General features: G+C 44.2%; 6 protein-coding genes across 6 annotated transcripts in view; 2 read left to right on the top strand and 4 right to left on the bottom strand.

The window, feature by feature from the left end:
• Positions 1-12,480, bottom strand: part of LOC145707869 (S-adenosylmethionine synthase-like) — a 75,428-nt gene that overhangs the window by 17,046 nt on the left and 45,902 nt on the right. The window lies entirely within an intron of this gene.
• LOC145709449 (uncharacterized) lies at positions 303-1,094 on the bottom strand. Its single transcript, XM_081787132.1, has 4 exons — positions 926-1,094; positions 728-886; positions 620-668; positions 303-535 (listed from the first exon to the last, which is right to left on the bottom strand). The coding sequence occupies exons 1-4, from the start codon at positions 1,039-1,041 to the stop codon at positions 371-373; spliced, it is 489 nt and encodes a 162-aa protein (XP_081643258.1). The 5' UTR covers positions 1,042-1,094; the 3' UTR covers positions 303-370.
• Positions 1,540-2,285, top strand: LOC145706966 (uncharacterized). The gene is made up of 2 exons (XM_081784431.1): positions 1,540-1,561; positions 1,608-2,285. Exons 1-2 carry the CDS (start codon positions 1,540-1,542, stop codon positions 2,270-2,272), a joined length of 687 nt encoding a protein of 228 aa, XP_081640557.1. The 3' UTR covers positions 2,273-2,285.
• Positions 2,296-4,214, top strand: LOC145708635 (uncharacterized). Its single transcript, XM_081786329.1, has 4 exons — positions 2,296-2,520; positions 3,319-3,421; positions 3,610-3,729; positions 4,027-4,214. The coding sequence occupies exons 1-4, from the start codon at positions 2,298-2,300 to the stop codon at positions 4,121-4,123; spliced, it is 543 nt and encodes a 180-aa protein (XP_081642455.1). The 5' UTR covers positions 2,296-2,297; the 3' UTR covers positions 4,124-4,214.
• LOC145706988 (calcium-activated chloride channel regulator 4A-like) lies at positions 8,956-10,952 on the bottom strand. The gene is made up of 5 exons (XM_081784457.1): positions 10,688-10,952; positions 10,560-10,646; positions 10,376-10,512; positions 9,327-10,302; positions 8,956-9,227 (listed from the first exon to the last, which is right to left on the bottom strand). Exons 1-5 carry the CDS (start codon positions 10,950-10,952, stop codon positions 8,956-8,958), a joined length of 1,737 nt encoding a protein of 578 aa, XP_081640583.1.
• On the bottom strand, positions 11,455-12,480 carry LOC145708316 (density-regulated protein-like). Its single transcript, XM_081785977.1, is given in 5 exon segments — positions 11,455-11,626; positions 11,789-11,932; positions 11,981-12,057; positions 12,060-12,177; positions 12,228-12,480. Coding segments are annotated over 5 exon segments (606 nt in total). The 5' UTR covers positions 12,450-12,480; the 3' UTR covers positions 11,455-11,581.

Below are 12,480 nucleotides of genomic sequence, written 5' to 3' on the forward strand. Positions count from 1 at the left end.
CCAGCTACGAAGAAGCAGCCGAGCAAATTCCGAAGATCTTCGCGGAGCTTTTGATTTCTTAATTATTTTCTGTACGTGACTCCCTTTTTTGGACTAAACCAAAAATGGAAGAGCATTTTGGATTACCAATAAGATTGCTGTATTTTGCCTACCGGTCAATCAAAACCCTGATCCAGAAAATCACTTCCATTTTTGGCTCTGCCCCTTTTTTCGAAAGTATCTTTGCCATATCTAATTTTATACCACACACAATTAAATTTCATAACAAACATTTTTTGTTGTCTTTTTCGTTTTTAATTTATTTACAATTATAATTTTAATTTTAATCAAAATTTAAGCAGGGAAAGCATTAATTAAAAAGCAGGATGGTTCAGCAGCGCCTGAGTCTCATGAAAGGCTTGAAAATGTTTTCGAGTTTGGCGGCGACGGCTTCGATGTGGCTGAATCTGTGGAACTTGGAGTAGGGGTTGAAGTTGACTCCTTCCAGCGCTTGTCCTTCTTTGTGGCAGTGGGGGTTGTAGCGGCGAGTCCACGACTTTCAGCGGGTTCAATTTTTGTCCGAATAAAATATGGGGATCTTTAATTAAGGGTATCTCTTTTTAAATTTGCAACCACGTGGCTTGACTCTTTTCACCAATCTGGGTAGAACAGTGCACACATCCACAGATCTAAAACAAAATAGCAAATCAGAAAAACAGCTCATTTCGAACAGCTGTTTCTTTCTTACCTTTCTTCGACTTCTTCCTCTTCGTCGAAAAGTGTCTCGGGCCAGCAGACTCCGTCGATTCGTCTAGCTCGTCCTTTCAGCCGCCGGAAGAGGTTGTCCAGCCGTTGCTTCTTCGCGTCGAAGTGCGCGTATTCCGGGTGGAAGGGCTCGACCCCGAAGCTAAAATACGCTAGAATGTCGATCCCTTTTCGAAGTTACCTGATGGCTCGGTCGATGCGCTCGGAGATGATGTCCAGTTCCCTTAACCCGTCCGAGGTCGGAGCTCTACCGGCGGAGACGAGCGAGGCCGCTAAAAATGAAACGGCTGACTTCATCTTCGATAATGATCTTTGCTCTCTTGGAATTCAGCTGGACTAGCGGTAGTCACTCTCGGTCTATTCCAAAAGTAACTTGTGGCGGAGCAGCGAACGTTCCGTTATATTTGGGCGATCGCGCTAACTCGGGTGCGCCAGAGAGTACCGTTGCGATTTGGCTTCGCTTGTGCCAAACCACAACACAGCTACAATTAACTGGAAATTACGTTAATGCTAAACGATAATCTCCTGTTGAAAGAGCGTCGTCTAAACTAAACTTACTTGTCGATGAAATTGGAAAGGCGCTTTCTCAGCAGCGAAAAAGTCTAATTTCTGATTTCTTCCATTTCCGAAAATGTCATTGAATTTTGCATCAACTTTTCTCAATCGCGTCTCGTTCAATTTCTCACATTTGAGAGAATTCTGCACTTTCAGGCACACTTCTCTCGCTGTCTTTTTCGAGCTTTTCAGAGAAAAATAAAAACGAAAATTGTCGACCGGAGAAAAAGTTCCAGCGCGATGGAGTTCATTCTTCTCTACGGCGATTTTCATTTCTCAATTTAATTTCTATCGCTAACTTTATTCAGCTGCCCAAACTACAACAAGTACGACTAGCACTACTAGCACCACTACGACAACCACAACTACAACGTCTACGACTACCACAACCTCAACTACGACGACTACGACTACTACGACATCAACTACAACAACAACAACTACCACTACTTCAACCACAACAACTACAACTACGACGACGACTACAACTACGACTACAACAACAACAACAACTTCCACCACAACTACTACTACTACAACCACAACATCAACAACAACGACGACGACGACTACGACTACAACTACCACAACTACTACAACCACAACTACAACTACGACGACGACTACGACTACGACTACGACTACGACTACTACGACTACGACTACTACAACTACTACTACAACTACTACTACTACTACTACCACCACGACAACCACGACAACAACAACAACTACGACAACAACCACCACAACCACGACGACAACTACCACAACCACTACGACAACCACGTCAACAACAAGCACGAGCACTTCGACAACGAGCACAGAAGCTCCAACCACGACCACTATCCCCCACACAACTGCGGAAGAAACAACCACAACTCTTCCCCATTACTGCAACACAACATGCAGCTGCGAATGTGTTCAGGAAAAGCTCAAAATCTCAAAGTCCGAATTTCACCGGAATCCGTAGTTTGCGAGCTCTCATAAAGGACGTGATGCTCTACTCAGAACCTTCCTTCGGAAATCGCCAAATGGTGAAAATGAAGTACATAGGCGACAAGGGCGTTATGGTCCAAATCGCGACGAAAGCGGTAACGGATGCGGTACTGCAGTACCAGCAGTACTGGGTCATTTCGAAGAACGTCTGCACTGGCCCGGGCCTGACTCTCTTCCGAGAAGGAGGCTTCAATATGACTGTGTTGGAGACGCGAGACAAAGGTACCATCCTTCACGTTTAACGTTTTAAGGATATACCCGATAAAATTGAACTTTTATAGCGCCGAAATGCGACGTAGGATCATTTTTATTTTAAAAGCAATTCTACCGTAAAATGCACTAAGAACTCAAATCTGGTACTTTTTTATATTTTCTCATTCGAATTTTTCTCTTTAGAGCGATTTCAAATCTTACTCTCTCGATTACTCGAAATTTTTGGTATAAATCGGTCGAGTTTTTTCGATAGATAAGTTCTTCAGACCTTTATCTACAATATTGATGGCTTACTTTTGCTTAATTCCGAAAAAAACCGATTCTAGAGCCATTTCACTGAGGGCTACTCAGCGCGTGAAAGCTCTACAAAGCGGCGCGCTGGACGCTCACTCACTCGACTCCTCTTTTCTGCGAGAAAGTGCGTGGTTGAGCGCACCGCTCTGATTGGTAGCACGCGAAAAAGCGCGCAGTGAAGAAAACCAGGAGTATAAAAGAGGAGAACACTAGAATGAAAATTCGTTCGGGTTAAAGTATTTGATCCCATCAATTTTGTAGCTTAGCATTATTACAATACAGAACACGGCTCAGTTTTAGCGATTTAGTGGAAAAATTTCGAGAAATCGAGAGAGTTCGTTTTCAAATCGCTCTAGAGAGAAAAATTCAAATGAAAATTTTCAAAAAAGTACCAGAATTGAATTTTACGCAAAATTTCAGATAGGATTGCTTTTGAAATAAAAAAGATCCGACTTCGTATTTAGGCGCTATGAATGTTCAATTTTATCGGGTATATCCTTAAAAGTCGTTAAGGATACGAGGGCGAAATCACCAACTACAACTCGATGAAGAGTCTCTACTACCGAAACCGAAAGGACGAGGCCTCCAAGCACCGTTCCGTCACTTTCGGCTTCACGTAAGTTTTCTTTTTTTGTTTTTCCATTTCCTGGGCGGCCGTATTGCCGGAAAAGAGAGTACCTCTACCAAGCAAGAACGTTTATTTTGAGTAAACTGAGAGATCCGAATAAACGGATTCGGCGATCCCTTTTTTCATGAACTTTTTTTCTGATTAATTTTATTTACAGGGGTTAATTTGGTTTCTAGGGCCGACAAGGTGAATCCAGATCCAACTGCCAACTCGAAACGTGATCAGTACCTGGCGTACTTGGGATTCGAGCAGGGCTTTGGCGACATTACCACTGAGCAACTCTGGGCTTGCATTCAAGGACCGGGTTTTCCACAGTTTTTTAAGGGGGCGGACCCTTACCAGAGGGTCCCCTTCAATTGTTGTTAAATCGTACTTTTGATATAGCGTACCCGTGTATTTTTTAAGTGTTAAAAATGGCGACGTGACAACGTGAAGATGACTCATTCGCGATGTCACGTCGTCTTTTCAACACTTTAAAAATACAGGGGTACGTTATATCAAAAGTTAAGGGGGTACGATTTAAGAACAAAGGGGGCTCTCTTGTAATTAAGGGTCCGCCCCCATAAAAGAGGACGTGAATATAAACCCAGGACAGGTGCGAAGCCGGTGACGATCCTCCCGAGTCCAGGAGTCTCGATGGAGTGCGACTACTCTGAATGCATCGGCGAGTTTGTCACTGTCGGTTGGTAATGGTCAACCAACAATCAGAAGAATCAGAAGAATTAAAAATAAAAAAGAACTACTCAAAAATTACGATAAGTACCCTGTCAATAAAAAAGCGAAAAAACGTTCAAGTTGGTTTGTCAAGTTTGGAATTCTGATTTTGGAGCACGTGGTTAGATTTCGCTTGTGATAGCTCCAATCTGCGAAATTATGATTTCGGTGGTGCCGCCAATTCACTCTGCGGCCGAGGTCGACCTTTTAGAAAAGAATCAAAACAACATTTTCGCAGATTTATTCGCGACGCCCAGCATGTACAAATTCACTCCAAAATAGTTAAAAATTACAGAATATTAAATAATTTTACAAAAATCAAAAAATTATTTTCCTTTTTTCTTTTTCTTCTTCGCCGCGGTTTCGGGATTGACTTTACCCGGTTTTCTGACAGTTTTCTTCGACTTGCTCTTTTTCGTCGACTTCTTCTTCTTGGAGCCCTTCTTGTCTCCCTTTTTGCGCGCTCCTCCAAACAGCGCACAGGCGGTGAGTCCGCCCAAGAGCACCAGCTTAAAAGAATCGACGAATTCGATGAAAATTAAATTCGATGCTTACCAAACCCGTGACACCACCAGCAATAGCACCACCCAATTTCGGCCCGCTTTTCTTTTCCTTGACTTCTTTTCGCTGCGGCGGCTCGACTTCGAACTCGGCGGGCGTCATTTTCACTGGAATCATCAGCGCTCGCGAAGCTCTGCCGACGTTTTTCGCCGGATCCAAGGCTGCTACTTTGATGTAGCGGTTGTACTTGTCTGCCGCCTGGCAAAGGTCTTTCACAATTTGGCCGATGTCCGCTTGACCAACAAAGTCGGCACCACGGTCGTCGGCAGACTCTCCCAGCGTGATACTGACATCGACCGGCGCGCTCTTCCAAAAAGTCAACGGTTTCTCCAAGTTTGAAAAATAATTCTGCATGCCGAATCTAATAAAACGGATAATAATCTTCTCTAGTGTCTTTTTTCTAGTCTAGTCTAGTCTAGTCTAGTCTAGTCTAGTCTAGTCTAGTCTAGTCTAGTCTAGTCTAGTCTAGTCTAGTCTAGTCTAGTCTAGACTAGACTAGACAAGTGTTTAGTCTTTTCTAGTCTAGTCTTTTCTAGAGTCTCTTCTCTAATGTCTGTCTTTTGCTTACGATTTGTCATGAATGAGTATTTTGAAGGACTTGAATCTGTCGCGTCTTCCGGGATTTTCAAATTCGACGAAGAAATCTGTCGTTTCGTTGGCCAAAACTGAGGTGAGGCCGCTCTCTTCTGATTTTTGTTTCCAAGGTCGGTAGCCAAAATACTCCGCCTGGTTAGTAAATTCCGCATTGTTTCGAATGACAACTGCTCAATTACCTGAAAATCCTGGCTTCCGTAAAACAAGGCGGCGTTGAAGAAGGAATGCAACTGCACGGCCGTGGCGTTGATCAACTCGTCCGACTCAAACGCCAAATAAATGGCGAGATCGATGGGCAAGTTCTTGGGACAGCTGGTGATATCTCTGGCCGTGCGGTTGATGTTGCTGAAGCCGATGGTCTGGACGCGCTCGATGAGGCGGTATTCTTCGAAAGGGGCCTCCTCGACCAAAGCAATGCGCAGCTCGATTTCGCGCTCTTCATTTCGCGCGCCGAAATCGTCCGGGTTCGTCCACGAGAAAATGTAGGACCAGTTACCATCTGCACTTGCGTAGTCCATGTAAACGTCTTTTTCCTCTTTTTCTAGTTTCAATATTTAGCAATCAAAGACCGCGAATTGGGCCGCGAATTTCGATCCGCGAATTTTGGCCGTTTTTGGCCTAATTTTTGAAATTTCTGAAATTTTGGCCGTTTTTGACCGAATTTTGATCCGCGAATTTTGGCCGCGAAGTTTGCTTGTTTACCTGCGACGGCTCTGATCGACAAGTCCGTAATTTGATTTGGCGCGATACTGTCGATTTCATCCCTCACGCAAAAACTCCTAAAGCCAAAAGTAGTGTCTTCCAAAGTAGAAATTTCATCTTACATGTAGTTTTTGTCGCAAGCCTGAGTCGTCGAAAGCGCTTGGCCGGTGCTTCCTTGAAAAACTTGCACTTCCCTTTGTAGTAGCTGGGCTCTTCTATCGGTTCGTATTGGCCAGCAATGGCCACGGAATTGGACTCGTCTTCTGTGGGAGATGTCAGGGAGTTCTTTTCAAGCCAAATGGTGATGTCCAAAGGAGGATCGCTTTTCTTGGGCTCAATTTTTAACTCAGTTTACATAACATAGCGATACCCTTATTCTGGGACGGCAACCTGTGTTGAAAACCTGAGTCAGGAAAACCTGAGAAAAGCCGCTCTTTGAGAACCCTACTCAGGTTTTCTACACAGTTTGCCGAGCCCAGAATAAGGGTATCGCTATCTTAACTGAGTTAATTCAAAAGCCTGTCCTGTTTTTCTGCTTGTATTTGACCAAATCGTAAAGTGCGAAAAACGAGTCCGAGGAGTTGACAAAAGGGAGAGCAGCGCTTTTCTGTCGACAGTAAGTGCTCGCTCCTTCGTAATTCATCTCGTTTCCGACGAAAAGCCAGCACTTGCCCAAGTAGTGCTCGAACTGGTCCAAGCAGGGTTTGTAGTTTCCGTCTGAAACGAGCGCGTTAGCGAGAATAAACGACGAGGCGGCGGAACATACCGACACTTGTAATCGACGATCTCGTAAAACGCAGCTCTTCGACCTAAATGCGCAATCGAATCATTCGCTTCTATTAACTCGCGTAACATCAAAAAAGAAAAGAAACTTGTTTTCGCCAAAAACACTCTTGGATATTTGCACTGGAAATATCGCCCTCTCGCAGCTGTGTTTTTGATTTTTCATAAAATCAAAAATAATCCCAAACATTATTTTTTCTCTCTAAACGTACCCTCGGACGGCTATCTTGTCTTTTCTCTGGTGGGATATCAGGGCTTCTGATATGCCGCGCTCTTTTCTGAAAATATTCTTTCAAATATTTCTTAAATTAGGTATAATTTAAACCGTATAAATATATTTTTCATATTATTTTTTTAATTAAATTTAATTATTAAATTATTATTATTGTGAATAATTCTGATATATTATTAAATACATATACATATAATAAATAATATATTTATTGTATTGTTATTAAATTTTCTTATTATTAATTTTTAAGGATATAGCCGTTCTCAAGGCACTTTCGTAGCGTCAAAAGGGGACGATAAAATTTTTCATTTCAAAGGGAACCCTACCTAAAATTGCCAAAGAAACCCGATTCTAGTGTTCTTTTTAATTTTTTAATGGAAAAATTTCTCTCTAGAGCAATTTTAAATCTTACGATCACTTTTTCTCGAGAATTTTCCACTAAATCGGTCGAGTTTTTGATAAATTAAAAATTTGGACCTTTCCCTACATTCCTAGGGTCTAAAGTTTAATAGATTCTAATTATTTATGATTCTAGAGCCATTTTTATGAGGCTTACTTGAGTAAGCCGAAGCGTCAGACAGCGCTCTGGTTTGCTGCGCTGGGCGCCCTCCTCCATCGCGCGGTGAGGCGCGCATGTGAAAGAGCGCGCTGATTGGCCGAGCGCCCTGAACGCAGCATTTATGAAAAAGAAAAGCTAAAAAGAAGAAGACGCTAGAATAAAAATTTGCTCGGGTTTTGAAATTTTTAGGCCCTAGGAAGATAGATTAGCAGTTATTTATAATAATACACGGTTTAGTTTTAGCGATTTAATTGAAGTATTTCGAGAAAAAGTGATCGTAAGATTTCAAATCGCTCCAGAGAGAAATTTTCTTTGAAAAAAAATTTAAAAAACATCAGAATCGAATTCTAGACATAATTTTAGGTCGGACCTGTCTTGAAATGAAAAATTTATCGCCCCATTTCGGCGCTACGAAAGTGCCTTGAGAACGGCTATATCCTTAAATTATGTATATATTTTTAAATAGGGTATAAACTTAATCTTTGCGCGCACTTTTCTAGAAAAATTTAATAAGTGAGTGACACCCTTATTCTCATTTAGGCGAGAAAAGTCTCCTCTGAGATTAATATATGAATATTTTTTGATAAAAGTTTTTTTTATATAAATTCAATAATTCTGCCTCTGGTAGTTTTTTCTGCGAGAAGATCTTGTATCGGAAGTTTCTGGTGATGTCCTCTGTGTTTTCGAGTTTGATGATGTATTGGCCACTTGGCGCGCCTTGCTCAAGAACCGCCGCGACTAGATCGTGCGTGGCGTCGTTTTTGAACGAGATTTCGCCCTTTTCGAAGCAGCAGCGGATTTCGGTGCTGTTTGGCAGTCGCAAGAACACTTCTCGGTTTTGGATGCGGCCGTCGACGGTCGCCCGCAGCATCGTCATTTCGCTGTCTCGCTGGAAATGCACCAGCTCGATGCCGAAAGGACTCAAGCTCAGAGTTCCGACTTGCGTGTTCGACTGGATGAGACTCTGGACACTCCTGCGAAGGCGCTGCTCTGGCGACTCTTCGAAGCTCTGCCCGTGGCCGAGGTAGACTTGTCTGTCCACAGTGGCAGTGATGTTGGGCCCACTGGCGATCACGCTCACCATCGAGGGCTTGCCGTCTTGATTCAAGTCCACCAGCGCCGTGTAAACGCCGTCGTTTTCGTAAATGTCGTAGCCGATCCCGTCGTCGTAGAACTCGATCGTCTTTTCCGACAATTGATCGTCGTCCAGCTCCGAATGAAGAACCCTCCCGTAGATTTTCGCCGAGACAATGGCGTTCATCCTTTCAGAGAGCTCCGCGAAAACGAGCGCCCGTTCCTCAGAAATTCTCATCGAATAGGTGTTCAAAGAGACTTGCCCGTACAGTTTCGACGGTTTAGCGGTAATCATTACAGTCACTACTTGATCCTCCTCGGATTTCGCGCCTTCCATTCGGAAAAAGAAGCGGTCGATTCTGAGTATGGCAAAATGACGATGTTGTAGAGGCCGGTTTTGGAAAGTGGCTTCGAAATGAGCACTTCGAAGATGTTGGTGTCCCAGTAGCGCTTGAACTCGGCATTGTACTTGAAACCGTACTCGCTGCTGATCTCGTCCGTTCCGTCCGGAAAGATGATTTTCTGAACTGTTGGCACTTCTCCGGACAAACAAGTCATAAATATCCGCATCGATTCTGATTCATGGTGAAATTTTTGCGCAAAATTGATTATTTGAAATCAACAAGGAGAACCTACTTTCTGAAAAAGTTTCTGAAAATTTGCACCAAAGTTGCCTGTGGAACTTTCGACGTTGAAAGGAATGATGAGTTCTTCGTTTCTGAGAGTAAAGTGGCCGGAGAGGATTGTGACGACTTCGTCCTGCAGTTCCTGGAACTGTTCCAGCAGCGCGTCTTGCAAGCCAACGATAATTTGCTCCGGCGGACGAGGAGCAGCGGGCGTGAAGATAAACTTTCCCCCAGTCGCGTCTGCGATCCTCTTGCCGCGCTCGGCACCGGCCGGTCCAAGCGCGATCACGTGCACCAGGACGTTCTTTGTCTCCAGCTCACGCAGCAGTTTATTCAAACTGGCCTCGCCGCCCTCGACGTCGTTCACGATCACAATGATTTCGCCATCCCTGCCGTTCAGCAATTGCAGCGCGCGTTCGACCCCGACCGCCATTTTCGCCCGCCCGCCGACTTTTTCCCGCTTTGGCAAGCGCTCCACCATCTTGTCAAAGACTTTCTCGAGGGTGGCCATCGTCACTACTTCGATTTCGTTGAAGGTGCAGATGCCCAGCTGCGTGTCTGACGAGAAGGATCGAATGAATTGCGTCGCCGCCTTGTTCACTGCTTCAAAACGGGCGAAGCTCATTTCCTCTCCTTGAGCAGGTTTCTTCATTCCCTCCGAAGTGTCGATCGCCAGGACAATGTTTCGATGCGTCTTTCTCATCACTTTTACTGACATTTCTGCAAAGGCGAACGGACTAGATTTGCCCTTGAGATCTTGGCAGGAGTCAATCACGCTCCAAACAGATCGGCCATCGCAGTGAGCATTGTGAATGGTCGGCGCGAAGGGATCGTGCGCCGCGCCCGCAGATACGTCCTCGTTGTCCTCTCCCCGGCAGAATCTTTTCAAAGCGCCGGAACGAGTGTACATTATCGACGCCGCCTCTTCTGACTGTTTGGAGCCCGGTTGGAAATAACAGGCTCCGGATAATTTGTCCCGTTCACTGCAAGACCCACTGGGGCCTTCTTTTCCAACAGCTTTGCCCTTAGAAATGAGCTTCATAATAGCTTCATAAACGATGAAAAGTTCCACTTAAAAGCCCTTCCTGAATATCAGCCGAGCACTTGGTCGCCTGAATTTTCCGATCGCTGTCAAAATAGAACTCGTGCTTGGGGCTAATCGGGGTTTCGTCGAAAACGCCAAAGCGTAACTTGGCGAATTGAGCCACGAAATCCCCGCCAAAGTTTTCCTCGTCTTTTTAAAAATAGTTTAAAATGATTTTTATAAATTATTTTCTCTACCATTATTTAGATAAGACTCAGAGACGCGAATGGATCTTCCTCGTTGTTCGCAGGGAGACGTTTTCACGGTATAAATCAAGGAGCCGCCTTAACATTCAAAATACTCGAATAGAAGATGACTCATTCACCTTCTCTGCCGGAAGAAAAGACCTGCATGTCCGCCGATCCAAAGTGCTTGTTGCTCGTTTCGCCATCGAAACTGATGCCAGTAATATCAAGTTCTTCTCTCTCCGGTTCTTTCCAATGACTCGGCACGACAATCACTGCATCTCGAATGAATGTGCGCCCTTCCGTTACCTCGAACAACTGCCTGGATCCTTCCTGTAGCTTGCTGATTAACCTCTGCAAAAAGGTTCCAAATCGAGCGCTTGAATTTCCGAGCAGATGAGTCATTCTAGCTGCGAAGCTTTGGAACCTTGCTCTGCACTAGCTGATAGCTTTGACCGACCTCATTGCTGATTGCGACTGTGAACTGCGAGTAAGTACTGTCTTGGCGCGTGTGCAATTTGTTCGGCGCGGAAAAAGCGCAACTGTAAAAAGTGAAAAAGCAAAATCATCGGCCATCTCAATCTTCGATCTTCGATCATTGAAAAGAAGTGCCCTTTTGATCTCTGAACTGCTCTCTTTTTCGACTGACTATGTTTTGCATGCATCTTGTCGAAGACGAGAATCAATAAGGTTTGTTTGGAGTTTGAATGTCAAATGCTCAACGTCAAGAAAGAGTGTTGTTGTTAATTATTCCCTTGATTGCGAATTCAAAATCGACTTCGAGAAACAATCAAAGAAACAAGAGGCGATTGGGTTCTATTGGCAGTTTTTCTGCCCTGATTTGCAAAGAAATGAGAAAAGTCCCGATACCAGCAATTTCGACTGAAATCAAGGAAGAGTCTTTTTGTACTGGGCAGTAGCATCAACAATTTATTGCCTAACAAATTGGTTCCAGGGAATAACTGTAAAAGCGACAAAAATAAAGACGAGTTGTTTTCTCCCTGCAACAGTTTTTGAACTTTGGAATCGGTTGATCACTTCTTCATGTCCCCAATGTCTTCTATCATATCCGCCGGAATCTGAAAAGAATTTGAGGTTTCATTTGACTATGCGCGGCTCTTTTTCCTGTGAAATAAAAAAGCCGCATGCGGCTTTATCGTCATTTCTCCAAGCCGCAAGCGGCTACTTTAATTTGGACTTACAATTTTAAGAAAATAATGAAAAAGAGAGGTGAAATTTACCTTGTCTCCGAATTTCTCGAGAATGAGGTCTATAACTTCGTCGATAAAGTCTCCCTGAATGACGATTTCGTCGGCTTTTTCGTTGCTAGAAGTTCCGCATGCAAATTTCGATCCGAAAATCTTCGCTGTCTTTTTTAGATCAAGCTGAAATAAGCGGAAGTTAAAGAAAGCTCTTGCGTTCTCAATTCTTACTTCATAAGAGTGGAGTCCCGTCACGTGGGTGACTGCCTTCTTTCGGCCTCTCGGGACGCGGCCGACTTTCACTTTTGCGGCTCTGCCTTCTTTTTGGCTTTGATGTTTCCTCGGCCGCCGCGCGATTGGGATTTCTTCTTTCCTTCCGTTTCTTTGATTTCGAGTCCGCCAATGTCGATGTCTTTGTTCGCTGCTTGCTAACAGAACAAATGACCATCTCGATCAAAACCTCGTAAAAGAAACGAACCTCTAAGGCTTGTTTTCTCATCTCCTCGGAAAGGTACTCGACGTATTCGAGCGGCATCTCGCAGTCGCCAAGGTAGGTAACTTTGACGGGGAACTCCTCGATCGCCTTGATCTTGTGCCATCGCTTCTGGAGCGGGTTCATCTCCTCAAATGGAATATCCGGCAGCTGGTAAGTAGCTGGGTGCGCTGGTGGCCCGTCCTCGATTTCTTCGCAGTCCGACATTTTTCAACTTCTAAAAATTGATGAAAGAGAC

Source organism: Oikopleura dioica, chromosome XSR (assembly GCF_907165135.1).
Source record: "Oikopleura dioica chromosome XSR, OKI2018_I68_1.0, whole genome shotgun sequence".
NCBI classification, from domain to species: domain Eukaryota; kingdom Metazoa; phylum Chordata; class Appendicularia; order Copelata; family Oikopleuridae; genus Oikopleura; species Oikopleura dioica.